At 42.0% G+C, this 27,834-nt stretch overlaps 1 protein-coding gene across 25 annotated transcripts in view; it reads right to left on the reverse strand.

The window, feature by feature from the left end:
- Epb41l3 (erythrocyte membrane protein band 4.1 like 3) overlaps window positions 1-27,834 on the reverse strand; it is a 233,093-nt gene that overhangs the window by 70,158 nt on the left and 135,101 nt on the right. For 23 of the 25 annotated variants that reach the window (XM_052750147.1, XM_052750143.1, XM_052750142.1 and 20 more), the window contains exons 2-3: window positions 19,402-19,604; window positions 15,322-15,519 (exon numbers count right to left, since the gene is read on the reverse strand). In XM_052750147.1, the coding sequence (XP_052606107.1) occupies window positions 15,322-15,519; window positions 19,402-19,604 (401 nt within the window). The remainder of the gene's footprint in view (window positions 1-15,321; window positions 15,520-19,401; window positions 19,605-27,834) is intronic. The other 2 variants (XM_052750149.1, XM_052750148.1) reach the window with 2 other exon arrangements.

The raw sequence follows: 27,834 nt of genomic DNA on the forward strand, positions 1-27,834 counted from the left end.
AGATTGCCAATGCCCCCAATCAGCAGAAAATAATATAGAAAGCTATGCCCAAATTCCCAAAATATTGTTTATGACAAAAGGTAGATTATTGAATCTACTTTAATTCAAAAAACAACTGTTAATCTCAAAATACCTTACATTGGTATGGATTTTGGTTTATTAATACAAATTTAAGGTCAATTTTGTTACACTGTATATATATTCCTACTCTTGTTTAAGGTATTATGTTTATGCAATTCATTTAAAATTGTAATATATCATTAAGAAATACAGATTAACAGCCATCTATGATAGTCAATCTTATAATCATGTTAGTTAGGTTTTCTAGGTATACAGAATTATATTTCAGATAAATAGGTAATCTTCAAAAATTCAAAGACCTATATAATATCACATTTAAAAAATTTTAAGAACTTAGACTTTTCTGGACAGTGAGACATGTCTGCTCCTGGCAGTGCCAATTACTTCAAAGAGAATGATGGGCATCAAAGAAATCCCATATGGAGTTTACTGTCTTTATGGCGAAAGTTAGCCACTGGGCAAAAAAAAAAAAAAAAAAATGCCCTTGACTCGACTGCTTGACATTATGCTGTATAAACTGGACATGCATGACCCATAAAAAATGACTACTAAATGTTGCCAAAACAAGGCAAGATGGTCCTTCAAGTTCCTGCTTTACAGAACAAACTGCCAGACATTCTACAGGACACAGAGGAAAGTGGCTGATGAACTCTGCCAAAATAGGCAGGACAGTTCTTCAAATTTCCTGCTTTACTGAAAAGTCTGCCAGATACTCTAGGCCTGTAGGCTGAAGATAGATGCCCAAACATCACAGTGGAACTTTGGATGACTGTCCAGGCAGCCAGATGTCTCTGTCATTTCTAGAATTTTGGAAGTTGCTTAAAATGTACTTCCTGTTTACTCAGGTAACATTTTATCCTTCTGGGGTCTTTGATGGAGTTGAAGACTAGATAATTATAATTAAAATTTTCCTTACTTATGATAAAAGATAAGTTAGATATAAAACTTTAGAGTCACAAAAAATAGAAGATAGAATATTTTCTTTAATTTTGCTAAATACAAATAGACTAGATATTATAACTATGATTCTTGCTTGATAACTGTTTTGTTATATATAATTTTATTATGTTAAAAGAAAAACCTTCCTTTTTGATTAGACAGAAAAGAGGAAGTGTTGTGGGATGGTCTTTCGGTATGCTATGATTATGTGTTGCTACCACTGTTAATAAAGAAGCTGCCTTGGCCTATAGCAAGACAGGTTATAGCCAGGCAGGAAATCCAAGCAAAGATACAGGGAGAAAAAAGGAGGAGTTGAAGAGACACTGTGAGCCGTGGGGTGGGGTGGGAAGCAAGATGTAATAGAACACAGATAAAGCCACAAGACATGTGGTAATACATAGATTGATAGAAATGGGTCAATTTAAGATGTAATATCTAGCTAGCAAAAGTCTGAGCCATAGACCAAACAGTTTGTGATTAATATTAAGCCTCTGAGTGATTACTTTTTATAAAAATGGCTGCTGCCCAGGTGGGACTAAGTGAGACAGAGAAACTTCAGTCTACATAATCCCTTTAAATGAAATGCTAATTTATACCCATTTACTATTGCTGAATAAAGTGAGAGGAAAATTAGAGTTTCATATCCTGTCTTAGTGAACTCTAGATGCCTCCAGGAGTGCATCATAAAACAGACAGCAAGTTCCTCTGAATGAGCCTATAAGAAAACATGAGTTGAAATCCACAAAGATACTTCCACTGTAGACTACTGGCAATGGTTGAGAGTGCCTGAGCTGACCTGCTCTGGTGATTGCAATGGCCGAACACCCTGGCTGTCATGATAGAACTCTCCTCTAGTATCTGATGGAAGAGGATGCAAAGATCCACGGCCGAGCCCCAGGTGGAGCTCCGGGAGTCGAATCGGCGAGAGAGAGGAGGGATTGATTGTATGAGCAAGAGATATTGAGACCATGATTGGAAAAAGCACAGGGACAAATAGTCAAACTAGTAGTAACGCATGAGACAGTTGATAAGGATGAACTGTATGGGAGGCCCCCAGGCAGTGGAGCCGGGACCTGTCCTTGGTGCACGGGCTGGCTTTTTGGAGCCTGGGGCCTATGCTGGGACACTTTGCTCAGCCTTGGTGTAGGGAGGAGGGGACTGGACCTGCCTCGGCTGAGTCTACCAGGCTGGGCTGACTCCCCAGGGGAGACCTTGCCTTGGAGGAGGTGGGAATCGGGGGTGGGAGAGGGAGGACGGGGGAATCTGTGGCTGATATGTGAAATTAAGTTAATTATAAAATAAAAATATTTTTTTTAAAAAAAGAAAACATGAGTTTGTTCAGTCAATGTCACAATTTCAGATGGTTCTCTGTTGGAAAGACCAGCTGCTGTCAGCAGGTCTGACACAGAAACCTGAGAGAATGACACGACCAAGATGGGTGACAAAGAAAACCCCTTGTAAGGGACAGGGGAGACAGCCAAGTCAGTCAAGTGTTGGTTTTGCAAGTGTGAGGAATACTCAGGATCCACTTAGGAAGCTGGGCCTGCTGTTCAATCCAGCAATAAGAAAATGAGACATGGGTGGATTCCTGGAAGCTCATGGGTCAGGTGGCCCGGTGCATATGGAGAACTGCCAGGCCAGCGAGAGACCCTGTCCCCAACAAGACTGACACCTAAACTGCCCTCTGACTTTTGTGCAAGCATCCTGCAAACACCCTCCCCTCAACATGAACCCACCCACACCTTCCAAATCAACCCATAAAACAGCAACAAAAACCCTTGGCAAGAACAATTAGCAGTATTTTTTCTTATGCACCTGTCGCCTCAAATCCAAAGGAAGGTCGTCTTCATAGTAAATACACCCTTAGCCTGAAATAAGAGCCCAAGCCAAGCAGCTGCTGTAATTTATGAACTGCCAGTAAATACTAGCTAGAGAATATGCATTTACTAACATTAACAAATGAAGATGGAAAAATCTATTAAATTTCACCATATAACATTAAATAGGGCCCTTTCCTCTATTTCATTTTTATTTTTTTCCATTTCCCACTGAATTATTAAATTGAGAACAAACACTGGACTGAGATGTTACCATGGCAGATTTTTCCTTTGTCTCTGCTCTAAACATTAACAAGATCACAGGAATAGTGCAGACACAAGGTACTCAGAAATACATTTTAATGTCTCCCTTGAATTGGAAAATGTTTCCAAACCAAGAGCCCCATATTCCTTTTGCGATAAAAGCAAAAAGAAAGCATTACCTCTCTCGATCTGCCAGTCAGATGCTGGACTCAAATACAGGCGAGTGAGCCAGATTCAGAAACTAATTACTGCCAATGTGCAATCCTCATTGAGGCAGAATCGTCCAGAGCCTAACATGCCAGGAGCTGGGGGGAATCATTCTTTGTAAATATTTTACTAACCCTACAATGGATTCTTCAGTGGTATACCTACCTGGGTCTTCCCTGGATCTACATCTGTATTTTGCTAGATATAAATACACACACAAACACACACACACACACACACACACACACACACACACACACACACACACAAACACACGTCTCCTCTCTCCTCTCTCCGCTCTCCTCTCCTCTCTCTCTCTCTCTCTCTCTCTCTCTCTCTCTCTCTCTCTCTCTCTCTCTCTCTCTCACTGAACCAAATTAAAAATAAAAATTTAGAGACTGAGCTATGGACCATGTTTTCCTGTGTTTCTAAGAACCTATGCTTCTTCCAGAACTAAGCTATGGTCAAAGAGATCACAGATGCTATATATAAAGTGCATGATTTGGGGACAAGGTTAAAATAATTCTTCTCTGAAGTGGGCTGAAATGATGGAGCAGTGTGAAGCTGAAGAGACCAATGTCACTCCCAGGTGAGTTCCCATCAGTGCAAAGATTTATCTTCATCTTGTAACTAATGACAGGAGACCCACTTCCTACATTTCCTGAAAGGCCAAGAGCATGTCCACGAAAAGCAAGGCATTGATTTAAATGCTCAGAGGAGATGAGGCATAATTTTCAAAAATTGAAACCTGTCTTTCATGGGGAAATGCCTTAATTATGAACTGAACTGGCAATTGATCAGGAAAATTGAAAAGGAAATCACCCTGTGGTGAAATGTTTCTCTCAGGAAGGTCTGATGGGAAATTCTGCACAAAGACAAAGGCCGAGTGGAGCCCATGCACCAGCTGGAGGAGTTTACCCATTTTATCTCTCAACCGTCATCCTCTTCTCAATCAAAACAAAAGGCACGGTTTCCAAGCTCTGCCCATCACCTTCTCAGAGCTCAGAGAGTGGTCTACATCGGAACCAGGCAGTCATTTCAGAAGTGAGCTTTAAGAAATAAAGGGACACTATTCTGTGATGTTACACTCTTGAATGGTTTCTGTTCAGAAATCTCTGAGGTCCTGTACTCCAAGGGAGGTTCAAAGGAATCCTGTCAGCTTCTGGCTCACTCAGAGGAGGGACTTGCCACACATCCCATTACATTGTCCATCCACAAGGAGATAAAGAGGAGACAATAAAAAGCAGGAGGGATTTTAGTTGCCTCTCTTCCTTCTCTCAAGCTATGTTTACGATACTAAAAAATTAGTAAAAAGAAAAAAAATTAGAAAAATTGATCAGTTTTGAAGCTACAGAATTTAAATAGAATAAGTGACCAGAAATTGATTTCTTCGTTTATGTGTTATATGTATGTTCATGTGTATGCAAGCGTGCATGGAGGTGTGCTTGCATGTGAAGGCCAGACGTTGATGTCCAGTGTCTCCCTCACCTGCTCATCACCTGATTTTGTTGAGACAAGGTCTCTCATTGAACCCAAAGCTCACTGATGCACTAAACTGCCTGGCCAGTGAGCCCTGCGATGCTTCCATCTTCACGCCGCCCCCCTCTGCCCTGAGGTCTAGGGTACACTGCCACGTCCAGCTTTTGACATGTGTTCTCGGTGACTGAACTCATGCCCTCCTGCTTGTGTGGCAAGTGTTTTACCGATGGAACCATCACCTCGGCCCCCTCCAAATCTGTTCCTTCTTGAGAGACCAGCGGTAACCATGTAGAAAATGCCCCCTCCAAATCTGTTTCTTCTTGGGAGACCAGCGGTAAACCATGTAAAATACGCCCCCCTTTCTTTGGAGTACTACTTTCCACGTCTAAGCTGAAGGCAAATTCTACCTTTTGGTTGATTCCTTTTCCTGGTGCAGGGTTTTGGTTGCATTTTTTGGTGAGGGAGAGCCTTTGGGTCAAAGGAGAGGCATGTGGATTCCTATTCTCTCTACTTTCCAGACCAGGCTTTCTCAAGCACAATATTAACTTTTCTGAGCCAGTTTTCCCAGCAGAGAAACAAGGTAAGGCCAAACGTCCAGTGTTTCTTGTAGATAAGATGGTTTGCCTCTATGGTGAAGACAAACTCCATTTCAAGCTTGAAACACTGACTCCGCTGTTTTGTAGTGATTAGACCATAACGGGCCCCTAAGAAATGCTTCTTATTAAATCCCTTGTAAAATTAGCGTAGCCTTTTAGCATGCATGCACACAATGTGATGGCATATTGACTGTAGGCATTAATACTATTAGAAAAATATATAGTCAGACAAATAGGAAAAACTCCAATATTTGAGTATTTAGAAGATACCAGCATCCACTTTGCACAAATGCATCACCGTGTCTAAGAATAGACGACAATTTTAGGGAGGTGCCTGGAGAGTCACCGAAGAAGACTTTGGAGCTGTAAGTATAGCTCTGGTGCTAGGAAGGAGTCCAGGACAGCAATGGCAGAAGCTGTACTTGTCCTGGGGTCATGGAGCAGATGAACCTCCATGGATGAGAGGCTGTGGTCATCATACAGGGCCTAGCTGCAGCCCACCATGTTGGGAAGCCTTTCCTAAACAAAGCAGTGAGCGATGCCTTGGACTAAAGCCCTCCCTGGGACTCAAGCAGGGTAGGGCCTCGACTCATCTTGGAGCTGTGGGATGGGGACAGTTGCTAGCAGCTTCCATGTGGGAGCATTGTGAGTTCTGAGCAGGAAGACATGATGAGGCTCTGACTCCCGGGAGTGGCAGCGGGTAGCAGGTATGGTCTCTGCTACAGTCTGCCTTGAGATGTGCTCTGGGGAATCGGGTAGAGCTGGCCTTACATCTGAAGCTGGAGCCAAGAGTGAGGAGCCCCCTTCTGCACACATGGGTCCAAGGTCACCACGTGTGGCCAAGTCATCATCTCATGGGGTCTGTGGTGGTTATGTCACCACTGAAAATGTCTTCCAGGCCACATGTGACAGCTCTCAGCCACAAAGGTGGGAAAGACACTGAAAGAAGCAGATTCTGAGCAAGCAAGCTGGATACACAACTCGGAGGCACACCTGACCTTTGGGATCTTCTGTAAAGAATGAAGCCATGCATATGACTCCTGGGGGTGGCCCCAAAAGCAACACACCGGACACAGTGCTGTGGGAGGCACAGGGGTGTCAAGGGTTCTAGGTGGGACCAGGAAAAGCAAACCTAGTGACTGAGAAACACAATGTTAGAGACTTAACATTTGAAAACGAAGGCTGATGATGCGGGTCAGTCAGGAAAAGGCTGCTGGGAAAGCCAAGGACCAGACTCAGACCCCAGAACTGACGCACAAAAGCTGGGTACAGCGCGGTGCTCCTACAGCACTGTGGATGTGGAGACAGGAAGGTCCCTGGGGCTTGCTGAGTGGACAGGTTCATCAAATTGTCACCCTCCAGGTTCCGTGAGAGACCCTGCCTCAAAATCTAAGGTATAGGATAACTAAAGAAGACACCAACTTCTGGCCTACACACATACACATGTACATGTACAGACATGTACACATACTCATCTACACATGCACACATATACACATACTCATGCACACATACTCACATGTACACACACTCATGTACACATACTCACATGTACACATACACATGTACACACACTCATGTATACATACACACATGCACACATACGGACATGTATACATACTCTTGCAAGCAAACCCACATATACACAAACATGCACATACACATATTAATACCAGTTGATAGGTGGGGTAAAGACAGAAGGAATTCTTCAGTGAGCTTTTCTTAGCAATATTGAATGTATTACCCACCACCTAATGAATTAAGCACTCAAGCTCTCAAAACCTACTAGCCTTTCCAAACACAGCCTACAGTAGACGACACACCCAGACAGTTTTACAGTTCCTATTCCTCAACATATACCCTCGCCTTTTCAACATTAATATTCTTTAGAGGATTTAACAGGCCATGACTACACTCATGATGGACTATTAAAGTTTATTACTTTTTAAAAGTGAATACCAGGAGAATAGGTTTAACTATTTTAGTAAGAAAGTCTGCCATCACCAAACTTTAATGAGGACAAATCTCAGTGCTGTGGGAAGATCTCCCAGCATCTCTGTCTGGTAGAAAAGACATTGCAAGCTAACCATCCTCAGGCACAGTGTTCCTATGGCGGCACAAAGAGCTATCCCACAAGGAAAGAAAGTCAACTAATGTCCCCCCGTTCTCCAGAGTCTGGGAGGGTGACACTCTTCAAGCAGGACAATGCTGCTGCTGGATGGGGACATTAGGTTAGAGCACAAGACGGATGTTTGATGTGACAAGCCCTTCAATTGACAAAAGTAGCATGTTACAGGAGAAGTCAAAATTTACAGTCACACAGAATGAGAATCTCTGATTTATAGGTTTTCTTGAATGAACAATATTTGTGCAGGCTGTGAAAATGTCATATTTCATATTTTATATTTATCTGTTTCTGGTAATTCAAGAAAGGTGAATTGGATCAAGTGATAGATCAAGCTCCGGAATTAGGGTAATTCTGTCATTCTGCCTAGACCTTCAAAATGGTCGAGAAAGTGTTTCTTCACGTAACCCATGGAAGTAGAAAGGTTCAGATATGGAATCATTCCTACCAACCACATCTCAGAGGAAAATAACATGAAATAGGAGTGGGACTCAGGCAGACAATGAAACAACCACAAAGACAGACAATTGGGCAACTTCTGAAAGTTTTTTTTCTGACCACAGTTAGAAGAGGAGCAAAGAACACTTAGGACAGAGCTTGACAATCTCCCTGGCCCCTGCTTGGCTCCAGACAAGCATCTCCAGATGGTTGAAAGGAACATCGTTGCTCCTACTCAAATGTGGACCCATCATGGAGGGACCTGCATAGACCTGAGTCTGGACAAGGTATAACTAAACAAGGGCTAAGGCTTTTATGATGTTACTGAATCTTTCAAAAGCTACATTTGATGTATCTCAGTCTGGATCCAATTCTTTCCCCAGTGTGACTGGCCCAAAGGTATTTGCTTTTCTGGCACATGAATCTATATATGGATATACCTGAGTTTCATTCTCACTGCCTCCCTCACAATGACTGACAGGATATTTAGGGACTAAGTAAACTGGGAATTCACATGGAGAGAGGAAGCCAGCAGGACCCTTTTAAAAAACCCTTGCAACAGAAACCCTCCAATACCACCTTTCTAATAATGCTTCTAAGCACGTCCATCTGCTGCCCAAGAGCTGGATATGTCCCAGGAGAGCTGTAAATGCATCACAAGCCATTTGTACACTACAATATTCTGCCAAAATGTCAAAAGGCTGGACACCTGTGTTAGTCCACTTGCAGGGACCTTAGTGAAATGCAAACTAAACTACACTATAGAATACTTCAAATATTACATATTGATCATATAGAATACTTCAAATATTGCATATTGATCAGCAAGAGACAAAGCTGCCTGCCCTACATAGACGCGTCAGGATAGAAATAAGTGAGATGAGCACTGTGTCCTGTGCTGCATGGGAAGGGAGGATTCTGTTTCTCTCTTTCAACAAATGATAACAAACTGGCAATAGGAAGACATTTGTATTCTCCAGTAGTCACGAGTATGAGATGAATCATGTTAATAATTTTGTTGGCATATATGGAAATTTGGAGGCATATAATTAAACATTCCTTAAGCATATATCCAGCTATGTTGCCTATATGACCTTTTTTTTTATATTGCAAGTGATCAAGAAAGAAGTTTGAAAAAAATGACAGAAGCAAAGCCCTCTCCAATGGAAACCACTGCACACTACAATGATGTAAATCTACTATTAAAAGAATTTTGAAAGAATATGCCACGTGAGCATGAAAGCATGGGGTATGCTCTGGACATGAGTGTTCAGTCATGGCGTCAGATAAATGCTTTTTATAATTCCCTTTTCTGGATCTCTGGGTCTCTTCCCAATGCAGTACCGCTGAGCAAGGGAAAATACAACTTCATGGTTTCCAAAGAAAAGAGGTCCAAGCTATTCAAGACTGTGTGTGTGTGTGTGTGCGTGCAAGCATGCATGCTCATATATACACACTTGCCTGTGTTGACAGGAGCCTTTTCTAGGTGAGTGAAAAGCCTCATGATTAAGTTGTGGCACAGCTGAGCCTTGTGTGAGCCTTAATGACAAATGATGACATTAAGTGAGCTATGGGAAGAAACGTAATTTTATTAAAGTAAAACCACACTTTGCTAAGTGCATAAAGGACTTCTGCTCACTTCTGTCTTCTGCATTCTGCTCTAAATTCCCCTGGAACTACACATCATGGGGCAACAAGCGGGGGGGGGGGGCAGCTTTTTCACTGAGGCTTGTGTGCTTTCCACACCAGAAGGACGGGGTGTGGGAGCTGTCTGAGGGAAACGCAGCCTCTCCAAATTCATCTAGTTTCTCCGAAGCTCCTTTCAGTTTTAGGGCAGGGCATGAACTACCTACCCCAAGGTTAATATTTAAAACCTTCTCTGAGCTTACTGAAGATGGACTTCCTGTGTCTCTGACCTTAGCTCAGCTTTCTGCACAGAAGTTTCTGAGAACCTTTCAATAGCAACTTCTCTAAGTCCTTGAGAATTCACCTGGTCCCTCTGAATACTCACACTCAATGAATGCACATTTACGCAAATTTCCCATTCATTCTCATGAGTAGGGTTTCAGACCACTCTCTGTTCTAAAGTTCTCTGATACATAAGCTCATATGAGAATTCATTTCTCTTAGTATCATTATAAAACAGTTGCCATAACTCACATTTCCTAAGGGTAGGATACACCCCAAAAGTATTTTAAATTGTTTGATTAAATATTTCAATATATTTTCCTTTCCTTTCTTTGTGAGTGTTATGTGTAGGAAATAGGAGTACACATGTGACGGTGTGAGTGTGATGGTCAGAGGATAATTGGCAATCAGTTCTCTACCACATGGGTTCAGGGGACTGAACTCAGGTCGTCAGGCTTGGTGGCAGCTGCCAATCCTGCTGAACTATCTCACTGGCCCTCAATAATACACCTTTAAGGCAAATATTTTCACTCAAATTCAAATGTAGGGTAAACTTCCTTAATCTCTTCTGTTTCTATGACAAAATACCCAAGGCTGGGTAATTTGCCAAGAACAGAAGTTTATTGGCTGACGGTCTTAGGCACCTGGTGAGACTCTTCTTGCAGCCTTGTAACATGGCGGAGGACACTACACCGTGAGACAGAACACGTGTGCTACTGAGGGTCTTGCTCACGCATCACACAGAAATATTAATGCCATGTGGGCCTTGTCCCCTGTGACTCCACCTAATCTTAATTATCTCCCCAAAGTCCTCACTCCAAATGCTGTTAACACACAAATTTCAGTCCTAAGTTTCCAACACACAAACTTTAGAAAAAACACATTCAAGCCACAGAACAATCAACATTTAGAAAGTTTGAGGAAATTTCTTCAGATCACATTTTTGCCAGATAATAGACCCATTGGCCCATCCCAGTCTGGTAACTTCAGAGTACTTCTCACACATGAGCAAGATAGTCCTGGAGAGACCATCTGTCCAGGTCTCCCCAATAATTCAATGTCATACTGCAAGATCTTCCACAGCAGTCACCTGTGATTCCACAAGCAGGCCTGACAGCTACACTTCCCTTTCAGTTCATCTGAGTTTGTAATCAACTTAAACCCACACACACTTGTACCCAAATGGTTACCAAGACTGGTGCACCAACCAAGACACTTCTTTTACAGAGTCAAGTTTCATCTCCTTTTGTGCTAACTGTTAGAGCACTGGCTTTGCCTCATGAGAACACGAGATTCTGACACACGGAACTGCAGTCTGTAAAACTTGTCCTGACTTAAGAAGCTGTGGTTTTGCGACATGAACCAAAACTCTAATGAAATTCAGTTCTGAGGAGACCAGAGCCTTCTGCACCCCTTCCCAGTCTGTTTCCTGGTATGCCCATGGGACCATCCAGCTACACCCTCCACCCCACAGTTTAGGTCAGACACAGCCAGGACCGTCAAGCAGCACCATGCTGATTTATCATCCTTTTATGACTCAATCAAGCAGCAGCAATGAATGAATCTCATGAACTTGAACTTGACAACATCTTCTCTCCATCTTCCCCAGAAAGAGGTAGGTGGTGAGCACATCCTTTCTTATTTATTAACCTGTTAGGAAACTAGCAACTACTTTGCTGGTGATTGTTTTAGATTAAAAAGGTGCTTAGCAGATGGCTGCATGGAGAACAGATCCACACTAACACCCCACACAGACTCAACTCCAAACGAATCAAAAACCTCAACGTAAGATCATACACACTGAATCAGATAGGAGACAAAGTGGGGAACAGCCTTGAACTCCTTGGCACATGAAAAGACTTTCTGAATGACACCAGTAGCACAGGCACTAAGAACAACAATTAATAAATGGGACCTCATGAAGCTGAAAAGTTGTATGGCAAAGGACACCGTCATTTGGACAAAGTAGCAGCCTACAGAGTGGGAAGAGATCTTCACCAATGATACATGTGATACAAATTATGTTTCTGAAAGAGGGTTTGTATCGAAACTATATAAAGAATTAAAACAAATTTAAACATCAAGAAAACAAATAACCCATAGAAATCCCCCAAATATCAAAGGCTATTACCAATGCTATTTGGTTACTTTCCACAACCTGACAATAAGGCCCTAGTGCTGAAGATGATGCTCATATATCTCACGAACATGGAGAAGTGAAGCTGGTGCCTAATTAGAGGCATCACTACTACTGACTAGTGTTCATGGTGCTGGAAGGTACTCTGCACGCTACCAGAGGAGAAAGGTAATCATCAACCCAGCTACAAACCTCACACAGAACCATATTCCGGGGTAACAGTGGCAGAGGTGTTAGAGGATTAACCAACCACTTTCAAATTGGATTTAAGGCCCATTCCATGAGATGAAACCCATACCTCACACTGCTAAAGTAGCCATGACCTGAGACTAGATAGACCATGAGTCTAGGGCAAAACCTAAAACTATTATTCTGTTAAAAGAACATTAAAAAATGACTCCTAATGATATACTGCTTATACCGATAGACTGGTGTCTCACTAAGCTGTCATCAGAGAAGCTTCCTGCAGTAGATGGGAACTAATCCCGAGACCTACAATTGGACAATGTGTGGAGTGTGAGAGACTTCGGAGCACTCGATCTCAAATGGGATGTCTGCATCAAATTCTTTTCCTCAGAGCTCGGGAATCTATGGGGAGAAGAGGTGAGAAATTCTAAGAGGTGGAGGTGATGAATGATTCCAAGAGAACAGTGTCTTCCAGACACAGTAGGATGGAGGTTCAAGCTAGATGTGGTCCCAGCACTGAGAAGGGGAAGCAGGCACAGGGTCCCACCCTTAGCCAAGAAATTATCTGCAATTGATACCTGCTGCCAAAGAAAAAAAGATCAATTTTCTCCAATGGAGTCTCACTGGGTATAAAAATGACCCTTCAGGGTAGGCCCCATGCCCAGGAGTAATTGGTCAACATAAAACAAACTCAGTGGTATTTCTGTAGACTTTTTGTTTGGACATTTTTCTTTTATCTTATTGATCTTTTGCTTTTTCATTTTTATTTTTGTGGGTAAAGTATTTTGTTGTTTATTTATGAGAGAGAGAGACAGAGGAGAGAGAGACAGAGAAAGAGAGAGAGAGGGAGAACATATATAAAGTTGGGTAGGTAGAAAGGTGGGAAGGATCTAGGAGGAATTGACAGAAAGTAAAACATGATCAAAATAAAATATATTATGAGAATTTTTTTTCAATAAAAAAGTTTTTAAAATGTATGCTTAGAAATCTTTCCAACTTATAATGTCATGAATGAAGGATCAACATGGAAATGTCACTCAAAATTATCACAGTGATACTAAAGGTAACAATAAATTATCAAGCTAGTTATCAAATAAGGATTCTATACTCAAAATCACAGTGGTTATCTACAAGGAACACAAGGCATTAGGTATCAATTAAATTGGCAGAATGATAAATGTTATCTGTCATCCTCAAGGCATTAGGTCTAAACATGACATTTTTTCCATCTAGAATCTTCCATAGAAAACTGACTGCCATAGCTAGAGGATGATAAAGCAACCCATTTATTCCATTATATAAACGCAATTAAAGCTAAGGGCAAAGCTTCTCTTCACACAGCAAATTTTTCCGTAAAGTGGATCGTCATAGGAAAAAATATAATCTCTCATGAGACTGTAGAGGCCCTCTAAGCCACACAGCAAAACCCAGCTACAGGCATCCATAATTAACATCTAAATCAGCTACTGCAGGCACTGATTGAAAAAAAAAAAAAAACCATTCAAAATCAGAGCTAGCAAAATATAAGAAATAGACCTGTGCTCAGCAGATTCGTTGGGTACCTGATATGTACTGCACTGACCCATCAACTTTTATATGACTAAATTTTATTTACATTGGCACATGACAGATTAAGTAACTTTATTTAATGTAAGAATTCAATTTCCTATGTTCCTACAATTTGAAATAATTTAGCAATCCATCCCTTACTCCCATCAAGACGACACTAACTCTGAAATGAATTTGAATGTTCTGTTGCAAACAAACAAAACAAAAAAACATTGTGTACAGAAGTGCATTAGGTTGTGGAATATTTATTTAACCATGCAAAGATGTGACACATCCACCCATTTAACTATGTAAAGATGTGTTGCATTTGTTTATGTTGCAGAATACTTGTTTAACTATGTAAAGATATGTTGCATTTGTTTTATTATGTAAAGATGTGTTGCTGTTTTACCTTGCCTGCCTAAGGTACCTGATTGGTCTAATAAAAGGCTGAATGGTCAATAGCAAGGGAGGAGGTATATGTGGGACTTCTGGGCAGGAAGAGTAAGGAGGAGGAATTTAGGCTCAAAAATAAAGAAAAAGAGATGCCAGGGGCCAGCCAGCCAGACACAAGAGGAAGCAGGAAAGTAAGATATACAGAATGTAAGAAAGGTAAAAAGCCCTGAGGCAAAACGTAGATGAATAGGAACAGGTTAAATTAAGTTAATACAGCTAGTGGGACAAGCCTAGGATAAGACGGAGCATTCATAATTGAGAATAAGTCTCTGTGTCTTTATGTGGAAGCTGGTTGGTGGTCCAACGAAAATGCCAACTACAGCATTATGCAAAATATAACTGGAATGATAAATGGGTTCCAAGCAGAAGGAAAAGTGATGGGAGCCAGAGAGATGGCTCAGTGGTTAACAATTCTTCCAGGGGATCTGAGTTCAGTTTCCACCACTAACTCCTACAGTTCACAAGTGCTTATAATCCCAGCTCCATGGGATCTGACACCCTCTTCTGGTCTTTTCAGGTACTGCACTCATGTATACATATACTCACACAGATAAACACAAGTATACATGATTTTAAAAATAAAAATCTTTTTAAAAAGAGAGAGGAAGAGAGGATGGGGCAGATGAATGTGTAATGTGAGAACTACACACACAACAAAGGGAAGTATAATATTATACATGGAGACTCAAAGTCTACCACATGTGATTTTTGCCTTTTTTCTTCTTTAATAATTACTCAGAAATAAAAGGACATGACTGTTTTAAAGTTATCTAACTACTATTATGTAAAGAATTTACACAGGGTGTCTGGACCATAAATTATGCCAACAGAAAAAGTAAAACTGAAGTGTTGTTCATAGCCAGAACGTAAAAGCAAAATGCATTTTTAAGCCTATAACGTCTTTGTTTCTGACAAGGAAAAACGCTAAGAGAGCCCATCTGATTTTGTTTTGATATATACACTATCACATTTTACTTTTGACTGTAACATTTTTGGACACTGAAAACTTGTAGTAATTTAATCTCCTGTTAGAGTTGAATAACTGTATTTTGAGTCTAGACGAAATAAGTTTCCTGAGTTCCGGGAAATAGCATCTTGTTACATTTTGTAGCAGTTTCCTGCTTTTAAGTGCACACTTACATCCACGTCGCAGCTGTATTCTGATCCATCCAGAAGTGTCACTTTGCACTGCATGCTTTTAGGCCTTTTCACGATCTTTAATGGGGACCGTGAGAGTTTGCTGCTGGATGATTTCTGAGAGAGTTTATCGTCTTCAAATTGCTGATACTCAAGTTGTTTTGCAGCTGCGGCAGCGAAGTCCCGGTCCTTGTCACTGACCTGTAGACACCAACAATGAGCACCTTTCATAACAGACAGGAAATGGAGACTGAATTACTCAGATACCGCACAGCTCCAGAGAGAGAGGCTGCGGTCCCGTTTCCTAGAGGATGTGAGCTGTCTCAACTAGGATGCTAGGAGTAGATACACAGATTTGAATATTCCTGAAGCCCAGTTACACCTAAATAATGCCACCCACTTACATGTACCACTAGGGCCCTTTCTCAGCTGACCCAAGACTTAATAGAGAAGAGAATATAATTCAAAGGCATTGGTCTCAAAAACACCACTGTTTTCATAACCATACTTCTGCATTCCTTGACCTGTTAGATCCACCCCTCCCCCATACACTTACAAGATAAAAATGTTAAGGCTTAGAAAGCTGTGCTAATCTTGTCAGTAATTTTACAAGTGCTAAAATACTCGATTCTGCTCTGAATCAGTTCTCTGAAGTCAGCAGTGCTGAAGTTCAACACAATGTAATCCCCTGGGTCTGTTCTCTTCCCGGTAATGAGCTGGTGTGAGGACAGATCAAAAGTGTGTGAAGCTTTAATCTGCTGAATCTCTATAGTCTGTTCTAGGACAGTCTCACAACTGCAGAGAAACATCCTATGGACCATGAACTTCTCCCCCAGCCAGCTCCCCAGCGTCTCTGAACGCCGCTCCCCAGATGTTTCTGCACCCTTCTCCTATCTGATCACCACAACGGTGGCATGCAAACCTGATGCATGGCTGGATGGTTTGTAACACCAACAATGCATGGAAAAAGACACCAATGTTCAGGGCTGACTCTCAGAATTAACACAGGATTTCTCACACGTCAACCCACGGGCTGACACAGACAACTCAAAGTGCCTGGGATCTTGAGTAAAGACAGAATTGATGGTTTATTATTTCAACTTTTACTACTTTCTACTATTTTATGAGCAGAGTCATTTTAGTGTATTAGTTTTAGACCTTTGGTATAGATTTCTGTTTTCCCTGCATTTTCTACCTTGATTTTCATATACAAGATTAAGAATGCAGTCCTTTCTTTTACCAAAAGTGTCCATGAATTATAAGCAGTTCTTAACATAAGACAATTTTGCCAAATTTCTAAAAAAAAAACCCCAAAACCTAAAGTGGTGAATGTCTGTTCTTCTATGTATGTTTCTAAATCACTGATGCGGGAGGATGCCAAGTTGGAGGCCTACCTTAAAACAATTAAATAAACAATGACTGAATGGCCAACTTGAAAAGCCAAGGCAATTGAGAAAGTAAACTTCAACAAGTCAATAAACTAAAAACAAAACAAAAATCCATTTTGACAACTCATTCCAACAATTTTGACTGTATGAAAGCATCAAAATGGTCAATGCAAGAAAGCTATGAAATGTCATTATCTGTCCTTGACATAGTTTAGGGAGAAGTACAGTAATCCTGGAATTATCAACCATGATACATCTTATCATGTATATAATTTATATACAATCTCAACATACTTAAATTATTGTCTTCTTACAGGCAAAGCCAATTGACGCTACTTTGAACTTAAATTTTGCTGGAATCACGGTTTTCTATATACTACACAAGATAAGACTTTGTTTTCCCACCACTAAAAGTATCTGTATGAAAATAAACTCTCTAGTTGAGTTAAGCGTTGCTCACTTGTCTTGTGCAGATGTTAAGTGACTATCACTCAAGGACAGATCTTTCTGGAACACATAAAAGAGGAATCTACCACTGAGGCTTTTACAAGCCAAGTCTGGAAAAGCAGACCAAGTTTCTCAAATGAACTGCCAATTATAGTCATGTGATACATGGCTGTCAATCATTTTAGCAAACCCTCCACTCCACTCAGTCTTCCTTGTTGCTTTGATGTGTAGTTACTACAAAGCTCAGGTATAAATGAATGAGAAGCAACAGGACCAGGAAGGCTTGGAAACTTCCCAAAGGATCAAAAATTTAGCAAATTCAAATCCAGCCACATTTAAATAATCATTCTATGACCAAATATACTGAACTTTATTTCTAACATTGCTTCTAGGTGTGAAGAAAAGATCTTGGTACCTTAAAAATGATTCCTGTTAACATTTTGTAAAGGTGGAATGTGAGGACCAGAGGCCCCCAAAGCAGAACAATGGTGGCATGAGACAGGATTTACTCAGGTCTCTGCCCTGTGCATCCAGGCACATTTCCCTCTGCAGGTTCAGTATCATATCATATCCCTTGTTGGTTTCAAATATATGACTATGGGAGATAAAGTACAGTCATGGCCCATGTAACACCACACAAACTACATATACGACAGTGGTCGCTTAAGACATAAGAGCTGAATTGGTTGAAAGGGCTCTGGGGGGAGTTGTACAGGGGAAATAGGGGCAGAAGTGGATGTTTCATCATACACATGTATGAAATTCTCAAGAATAAAGAAAAATTAATGTAAACATATAATTCCTGTTGTGTTGTGATAGAGTTGCTGTTGTAAATCCAAAACACTACCCAGCTCATGTGTCTACAATGATCTGTATTATCAGATACATGAAAGTCCAGCTGGGACACTTATGTACAGCAAATAATGCTTAATGATAAATGATCATATTATTGGTTCATGGATTTACTGTAATACACTTTTAAACAATACTACAGTATGGCGTTCCTACTCATAAAAATGTTTACTACGGAACGCTGTTACGACAGAGGCAGTACACACCTCAGGTTTGCCAAGCCTCTTGACCACATCCTTTCCTTCATTTTCTAAAGGTTTATTTATTTTATTTTATGTGCATGAGTGCTTTGCCTGCATGCATGTATGTTCACCACCTGGTGCCTGCAGAGGCCAGAAAAGGGATTACAATCTCCTGGAACTTAAGTTCTGGAGGTTGTGAGCAACGGAACGCATTCTGGGAACTGAACCCAGACCTTCTGCAAGAGCAGCCAGTGCTCTTAATTGCCGGGCCATCTGTCCAGCCCCATTCATGCTAGCTAAAAAACAGAACTTGCAAATGCCATGTGACCACAGTAAAATACTCCGCCTCATAAACGAGTGTTCAATGTCATAGTAACATGTTGTAATGCTGTGGGTTCCGGAGTCTTTCACTCACAGGCTAACTTCATGACCATTCACTAAACATCTTCTAAAATTTCTAACTACGCAAACCCTTCAGAACATGAAGAGGTCAGTCACTCCTTGGGCCCCAGACTCCTTTACCATGCACAAGTTAGCACTCTAAAATATGCAGTTTTTTTTTTGAAGTTTCAAGACTATACTGATTCATCCTAGTCATCATCATACTTTATTCTTTTGATTTTATTTACATATTTATATTGACTTATTGATGTTTTTTCATTTTGATCATAGTGGGGATGGAACCAAACTTCCACAGGCTAAGTATGTACCCCACCACTGAGCTCCATCTCACAAAGGGCAGAGGTAATTGCTCCTGACATCCCCAACATGCATAAGGAACTTACAGATGCATATGAGGGAGAGAGAGTCCCATTCAAATACAGTCACTAAAAGTAGATGATGATGTTTGGGTGGGTCAGAGCAATGGCTGGGAAAATTAATTCTGCCTTCATCTGTTACAGTTTGAAATGAAAAGAGTCAGAGGCATAACCACGGCTGCCAGCTTGCTACCTGCCCTTCCGGTAAACTCAGATCTAGGAAGAATTTCCAGTTGGGAGTTCAGCTGAGTGTTAACCATTTTAATCAAAGGCAGGAGGTACCACTCCAGGCTGAGGAATGTCACTCACTGAAAGCCGTCAACAGCAACACCACTGACCCCCGGGGTGAGAGGGCAAAAGCAGGTGACCTTCGTAGTTGCCCTTAGGGCTGAGAGGTAGCAGCACTGCTCAGCCTGGTCCCTTGACTGACCCTCCCCAGAGATGCTCCAGGCTCACCTCCCTCTTCACCGGGGTGCTGTGTGCAGCAGCTTCAGGAAACTGCTCAAGTGCTGGTGGCTCCTCGCTGATTCCACTGGGAGGCTCTGGTCCGGGCTGTGCCCCTGCGTGTCCCTGAGGCCCCGCTGCCTCCTGAGGCTCAGCCTCCTGGTCTGGCTTGGATTCTGAGTCTGATCCTGATTCGGTCGTCATGGTTGATTGTTCTGCAAGCAGAAAGAGAGGCAAGGGCCTGTCACTAGGGGCAATGATCTTCCAGGAGATCCAGTATGAAAGGGAGGACGGGGGGGGGGGGGGGGGAGCTGTGCCACAGCCAATCACAGTCCTACACTGCACCCCAGAGAGGCACTGGGTAGAGGTACCACAAAGAGTGGTCCTCACAGTGGCTCAAAATGGACACGTAACACTGTGAAGCCATTGAAAAAAATGTCTTCATAACACTGGGCTGTAGGCAAGTCTGTAGGGTATATTCTGAATTAGTGATTGATAGAAGAGGGTGCAGTCCATTGTGGGTGATGCCACCCCTGGGCTGGTGGTCCTGGGTTCTGTAAGAAAGCAGGCTGAGCAAGCCATGGGGAGCAAGCCAGTAAGCAGCACCCCTCCATGGCCTCTGCATTAGCTCCTGCCTCCAGGTTCCTGCCCTGTTTGGGTTCCTGTCCTGACTTCCTGCAATAATGAACAGTGATATTGAAGGGTAAGCCAAATAAACCCTTTTACCCCCAACTTGCTTTTGGTCATGGTGTTTCATCATAGCAATAGAAACTCTAACTAGGACAAACACACACTAAAAATTAATCTGTAATGATCAACAGGGTCATAATAGATCGTGGACACAGATGAAATTTCAAAATCATCACACTAATTAGGGTAGCAGATGAGGAATATGTGCTTGCTGAATCTGTATATTATAATACCTGTGAAGGATGAGCTGTAAGATTAGATATTCCACTGACTTCTCAACTCTACACTAAGGACTCTCCCATCCCCAAATCTATAAATTTTTCTATAAACAGTAAATGCCTTTTTCATTTGTTTTCACCTAATTCTGCTATTTCCTTTTGAATTAAAATATGCAAATACACAGGAAGCTTCACACCAGCAGCATCTATTATGTGGCTGCAGGGCATCATATGTCCCTGTCTCTCCCTCCCTCCCATGTCTTTCCTGGCTCCCTCCTACTGCCTGTGAACACTGAAAGATGATGCTGTCTCACACCTCACAAAAAATTCAAACAAACATCTTCATGAGTAAGACGCTGCTACATCCTAAAAACATCTTGGGTCACAAAACCACCACCTTCTAACACAGTGCTAGGCCAGGCTAGCATTTCGTGCCTCAGTTTCCACATGTGCCAAATGAGAAGGCCAAACATGTTCAAACCCAAATAATAGACTTCCTCTTGTTCACAGAAATGCCCCACGTCTTAAAGCCCATTCTTTCTGTGTCTAGGAGAGATGCTATGCCAAGCAGATTTGACATTTAAGTAATTTGCATACAAACAGTAAATAGTCTAGAGATAATATGTCTTTTACAATTTCCTTTCACAATTCTAAAGCCCTGGTTTTTAAAAAAATATTCAGAGCAAAGGGCTAGTGTAATATCTTAAGTGACTGACACATGCCCTGGTATGATATGGGATTATGAAACTATGACCAGTGACTCTACAGGAAACCCATCATTTAGTAATTAAACTATTGCCGTAAAGGAACATTACAAACACCAATCAGCGCTTTATCCATACTCTTCACGTAGGGTTCTTTCTCTCAGTCACTGGCTAGTTCTTCGGTTGAATAAAAGACATATCAACTTGGCATGTGCTGAGCCACCCTAAGCAATGTAAATATCAAACCCTGAACAAGACTGTGCGCTACACTATCATTACACATTAGCTTTTTAAACACATCTTGAAAGCAAACACTGCCTTTCCTTGGCTGCTTATTCTGGAAGCTGGTATGAGTACGAAGGAATTGTGTGTGTGTGTGTGTGTGTGTGTGTGTGTGTGTGTGTGTGTGTGTGTGTGTGTGTTTGTGTGTGTGTGTGTGTGTGTGTGTTGAAGGAGGGTTAGCATTGTGAAATTCAGATTCCGTGATGAATTTCAGGAAGGTGAAGATAGTTCTAGCAGTCAATTCATCTGAGGACCAAAGGCAAGCCAGTTAATGTGGTTTACCAACAATTACAACACAGGACCACCCCCCCCCCCACACACACACCCTGACTTCTAGCCCCAAGGACTGCTACATCTAAGGCAGTGCATCTCAACCTTCCTAATGCTGCGACCCTTTAATACAGCTCCTCATATTGTAGTGACGCCCAACCATAAAATTATTTCATTACTACTGTATAACTGTAATTGTCCTACTGTTATGAATCGTAATATAAATATCTGATGTGACCCCTGTGGGGGTCACAACCCACAGGTTGAGAACCACCATTCTAAAGTAAAACCCATTTCCTCCTGTCTTCTTTTAGTCCAACTATCATTCCTCCTAGCTTGAGGATGTGAAGAGGTGTGAGGACAGGATCAAGTCTGGACAATAAGACAACTGAAAATACACATTAGGCACCATTACTAGGTCCAGGACCTATGGTTGGATAGGGCATGGGCTGTAAAGGAGAATCTAATATTACCATCCTGTTAAGTGGACATAGTAATAAACAGACTCCTAATAGCTTATCTTTACACCCGTAGATTAGTGCATCTACAAGACGTCATCCGTGAAGCTTCTTTTTGCAGTAGATGGTGATTAACACAGAGACCCATGACTGGTCAAGGGGCAAAAAGTGAGAGAGTTCAGAATGCTCAGCCCTAACTGGGGCATCTATATCATACCTCCTCCTCCCAAGGCTCAAGAATCATTGAGGAAGAGGAGGCAGAAAGACCCTAAGAGCCAGAAGCGGCAAACAAATACAACAGAAGGGTATTTTCTAGACACACTAGGGCAGCTACACACATTAGCTTACAGCAGTTACGACAGCACACACAGAACCTGTGCAAACTCAAGACGGACGGACAAAACCCCCACAGGAAGTCCCACCCATAAATGAGGAGCTTTTGGCAACTGGAAGCTGCTGGAACAGGAAAACTGGGTGTTCTTTGAGGGTGTGGTCCCTGGTAGGTGGTCCATGTTCCAGTCGATGGTCCTACACCCAAGTATACAGGTAGCACAAGTTGGATTCAGTAATTTAAATCTTTTTTTAAAAAGACAATGCTAGGTAGGCAGGGAAGAGATGAGCAGATCTGGGAGGAGCTGGGGTGAAGATGATTGGATACATTGTGTTGAGTTCTCAAAGAATTCATAAAAACATTTTTAAAACATTATTCAATGCCTAGGTCATCTTTATAAAGACAAGCCAGTTGGGAGGAGCTGGGGTGAAGATGATTGGCTACGCTGTGTTGAGTTCTCAAAGAATTCATAAAAACATTTTTAGAACATTATTCAATGCCTAGGTCATCTTTATAAAGACAAGCCAGTTGTCCTAGGCTTCCACCTTAGCTGGAAAATGACAACTAATTACATAGTTTCCTTAGACACACAAGGACATCCGAGCTGCCACCTATTTTGGATTGTTCTGAGACAGTAATGTCTGCTTAGCACACACACCTACAGCCAGTGTACTACAGAAAAGGCAGATCCAGCTCACCCCTTCAGCTACCGGCCTGTTTCTGTCTCACTGTCTCTCTTTTCTCCACCACCAACCCATTCCAGCTGGTGATTCCACCATGGCACTGGTGTGGCTCTTACAGCCAACGTAACAGACCATCAGGACATGCCTGTTCCTCATCTGATTACCTGGCAGCCCTGACTCTGAAAGTAGACGTCCTTGTCAACACAACTGTTGGTCTTGGGGCTCAGGACACACCATTCATTCTGGCTTTCTTCCTGCCTGGGGATCCTCCTCTTCTGAGCTGCAAGCTGCTTTTCTAGACCAGTCCTACATTCAGTCCAATCAGGGAACTCTATTCTGGACCTTCTTCTCCAAGTTTTCACCACGGTAGGCTTCCCAGGGCTGTAAATATTTCCTGTGTCCCATGTCCCCATCTCCAGCTCAGAGCTGTTTTGTGCTCAGAGCTGGGATCAGAACCACCCACTTGCCAACATTCCTGAAGTCTTTCTTGCTCTCTCTCCCAAAGCTGTTTCCCTATGTCTTCCTCTCCCTTGCCTCAGAAAGGGCAATGTTGTTTTCTTCAAGTCACGTTTCCAGAAACCTGATACTTCCCTTACCTTATTTATCTAACTTAAAATATGATGGTTCTATTTCCCAAATCCACTCGGAACTGGCTCCCTATGTGAGCCCCATGATTTCTCCACTAATTCCTTTTTACCCCCGATTCTCTTCCCAGTTCCACTGCTGCTCACCTCTGTCTAATCTTCACAAAACATAAGTCCAATCTATGACTCACTGGTGGGAACCCTTTAACAGCTTCCCAGTGCACGCAAGTAAATCTAAATTCCTAATTACCGTGGTCTTAAAAGCTATGGCTAGGACCCAACTCCCTGCTTGGCGGCCACTGTCTATTCCCTCCAACACAAAACAGGCTCTCTTTACTTATCTAAATCATACCAGTCTTCTAGAAGTCTCAAGGTTTTGGAGACATGGAAGACACATTTTTCCTTGCTCTTAAAGAGTCAATTTCCCATTCTTCAAGTGTTGGCAGAAAAGCCCTCCTTGGTCACACAGCTGTTTTATCTGTGTCTTAAGAGTTTCCTCTCGCTGGGCGGTGGTGGCGCACGCCTTTAATCCCAGCACTCGGGAGGCAGAGCCAGGCGGATCGCTGTGAGTTCGAGGCCAGCCTGGGCTACCAAGTGAGTTCCAGGAAAGGCGCAAAGCTACACAGAGAAACCCTGTCTCGAAAAACCAAAAAAAAAAAAAAGAGTTTCCTCTCTACAATTACCCAATATCATAGTCATTCTCTGCTCTTCTAAAATTTCACCTATATATCTCACAGTGAGATTCATGTGTATTTATGCCCCAATATCCTCAGCATCAAAACATAGCCAGGCACATGGTACTATAATAATTATTTGCAGAAACTAACTTCTTTTATTCTTAGGTATACATACTTAAAGGCATAACACTCTTCCTCTTAAGCAGGTCAAGCTACACAACTGTCTCGCTCATGCAGAGGGCCTAGTCCAGTCCCATGGGGGCTTCACAGCTATTGGTCCACAGTTCATGAGTCCCACTAGTTTGGTTTGGTGGGGGCCCCCGGCAGTGGGATCAGGATCTATCCCTGGTGCATGAGCGGGCTTTTTGCAGCCCAGTGCCTATGTTGAAATACCTTACATAGCCTTGGAGCAATGGGAGGGGCTTGGACCTGCCTCAACTGAATGTACCAGGCTCTGCTGACTCCCCATGGAAGTCCTTGCCTTGGAGGAGGTGGGAATGGGGGTTGGGTTGGGGGGAGAATACTGGGGGTGGGAGGAGGGAGGAGAGGGGGATCTGTGGTTGGTATGTGAAATGAATAGAAAATTTCTTAATAATAAAAAAATTTAAAAAACTCTTCCTCATATTTTTTAACCTTTGGGGAAAGTCTCTCTAATAATTAGAGATTTTTGTTTGGTTAAGTAAAGAGAACTCAGTTAAGTTTCTGAACTGAAAACTCTGCAAAGTAAAGATTTACACAATACAAATTACGTAAATATGTCTGGGAAATGTGAAAAAAGAAACATTTGTGCTTCCTGCTACCCAGTGAGAAACATGAGGCTACAGCTAGCACTAAGGCAGCCTACTGGGATGCTATTGGTCTCCTCACAATAATGTTTTTGTCAATAGAATGAAAAGCTTCCCATAGAATCAAAGTCAGAGGTTTAGCTACTTCACAAAATCTCTATAAACAACAAACACAACATCAGTCACTAAGTCATAAGAATAGAAAAACACAAATGACTATGAGAAGAGGCGTATTTTAACTAAAGCTCTACTTTTTCTCTATCAAGGGAGTCCTTACACATAAATCATGTTCATGGTATCAAAATAATTTTGAGTATCATAAAGGCCTTTTTATTATGTTTTATGAATATCATATTCAGGATTCTTTGTTGTATTATGAGTAGCTTAGCAAATGGCAGCTATAACTTAATAATTGGATATCAAAATTGTTACAAAGGACAGGCGAGACGACCCAGCAGGTAAGGGCACTTGCCAACAAGCCAGGGGACCTGAGTTCAACCTCCAAAACACACAGGGCAGAAGGAATGGATTGACTCCTTGAAGTTGTCTTCTGACCTCTACACGTGTGCCGTAGCATGAACACACACTTGCACACATATACATGTGTACACACAAACACACACATACACACAAACACACACACACACACACACACACACACTAAACGTAATAGAAAATTTAAAACAGATAAACTATGAACAATTAAAAGTACAGAATCTCACTGGGTGATGATGGTGCATACTTTTAATCCTAGCACTCGGGAGGCAGAGGCAGCGGGATCTTTGAGTTTGAGGCCAGCCTAGTCTACAGAGGGAGTTCCGGGACAGCCAGAGACACACAGAGAAACCCTGTCTAGAAAAACAAAACAAAAAGTCTAGAATCTCATTTCAAGCTGTAAATGTTTCAATCTGTTTCTTTTTATAATCTTTATGGATGTAATATGTGGAAATAGATGTCAGCAAATAAGTGTATTATAAGTATCATGTATGATGCTGCATGGATAACGTATGTGTTTTAGTTTTCTGAGAAGCACAGACTAAAAATAAGTTTCTTCCCTGATGCATGAAGTGAGGCAGGTGCAGTGATTGGGGCTCGAGCATGGAAGAGAAGGCAGAGACACAAATCTTCCCACTGGACTCAGCAAATCCGTACCTTTCATGGCCTTTATGTGATTTCTCTTTGCTCTCTACTGTTTATTCAACACAGGAGCATTTGAAAAAGTGAACCTGAACCACAGATATCTCATATCAATGTAGGATAAACTTGCAGTTAAAAAGTTATCAACTATGGAGACTGAAGCCATAGTGTGAGAAAGTGCTCACTGTGTGAGGAAGGACAATACTTGATCTAGGATCCCAGCATCCACACACACAGTCAGCTGTGGTGGGGTGTGTATTATCCCAGTGCTGGGTGGGCAGAGACAGGCAGATCCTCAGAGCTCACTGGCCAGTCAGCCTAGCAGATTCAGTGAGAGATCCCGTCTCGGAAAACATGGTGGAAAGTGAGAGAGCCAGACCCCGAAAGTTGACCTCTGATCCCTAAATGTGTGCACTGTAGCTGCATGTGCACACATACACACATGTGTATGTGCATACACACAACGTACAAAAACAGAAACTCTTAACTATGCATCAAAACTGGTATCTCTCTAAATATAACATCACTCTCCAGGGTCACTCAACCTGAAATGTAAGAGCAAAGGTAAAGAAATATTCCAGGGTTGATGTCAATGTTCTAATTCTAGTTATGAATCTAGTTCTTGCTTTGCCTTTAATTCGAAGACTTTTCTCCAGGAGGCTAGTTTTTATGTCGACTTGGCACAGGCTAGAGTCATTTGGGAAGAGGGAACCTCAATTGAGAAAAAGCCCCCATCAGCTTAGCCTATGGGCAGGCCTTCATTTTGTTGATTAATGATGGACGTGGGGGCCAACATGTTCACCATAGTTGGTGCCACTTTGGACTGGTGGGACCGAGTTGTACAAGTAAGCAGGGCGAGCAAGCCACGAAGAGCAAGTCAGTGAGCAGCACCCCTCGTGGCCTCTGCATCAGCTCCTGCCTCCAGGTTCCTGCCCTGTGGGAGTCTTTGCCCTGACTTCCTTGGATGAAGGATTGTGATGAATGTGGAAATGTATGTAAAATAAACCCTTTCCGCTTCAAGTTGCTTTCTCACAGCAACAGAAACCCTAAGACAGCCAGCCACCGGCAAGCGGAAGAAAAGTACAAAATGTGTGGATTCTAACAGCCACCCATAAGCTATTTAAATTAAAAATAACAGCATAATTTTTTTACCTATGAATATCCCATATAACACCTTGTCTATCACCTACTATATGAATGACAGAACTTCATACCTCAAAATAAACGTGCATGCCACCATCCAATCTTTCTTAGGCATGTTACTGTTTCCAGCCCCACACAGGTAATAGAGTAAGTGAAAACCACTGCTGTAATTTGAAGACCTTTTATAAAATAGAACTTTCAAGGCTATGAGAGACAGCAAAGTAACAAGCCTTTAAAAACGTAATGCTCTTAATGCTGGACTCTCACTAGAATCAATATCCAATTTCACCTACATAAAAGGACATAAGTTCATAACACACACACACACACACACACACACACACACACACACACACACACAATGAACCCACCCTGTTGGCCTCGATGATTAAATTCAATTCCCTTCCCTACCTATATGCCAATATAACCAAGCAACAAATGTTTTAAATAGCAACCATAATGAATCAACCAAGTAGAGTTCTT

This window comes from Peromyscus californicus, unplaced genomic scaffold, assembly GCF_007827085.1.
Source record: "Peromyscus californicus insignis strain IS unplaced genomic scaffold, ASM782708v3 Scaffold_21__1_contigs__length_65335640, whole genome shotgun sequence".
Classification (NCBI taxonomy): domain Eukaryota; kingdom Metazoa; phylum Chordata; class Mammalia; order Rodentia; family Cricetidae; genus Peromyscus; species Peromyscus californicus.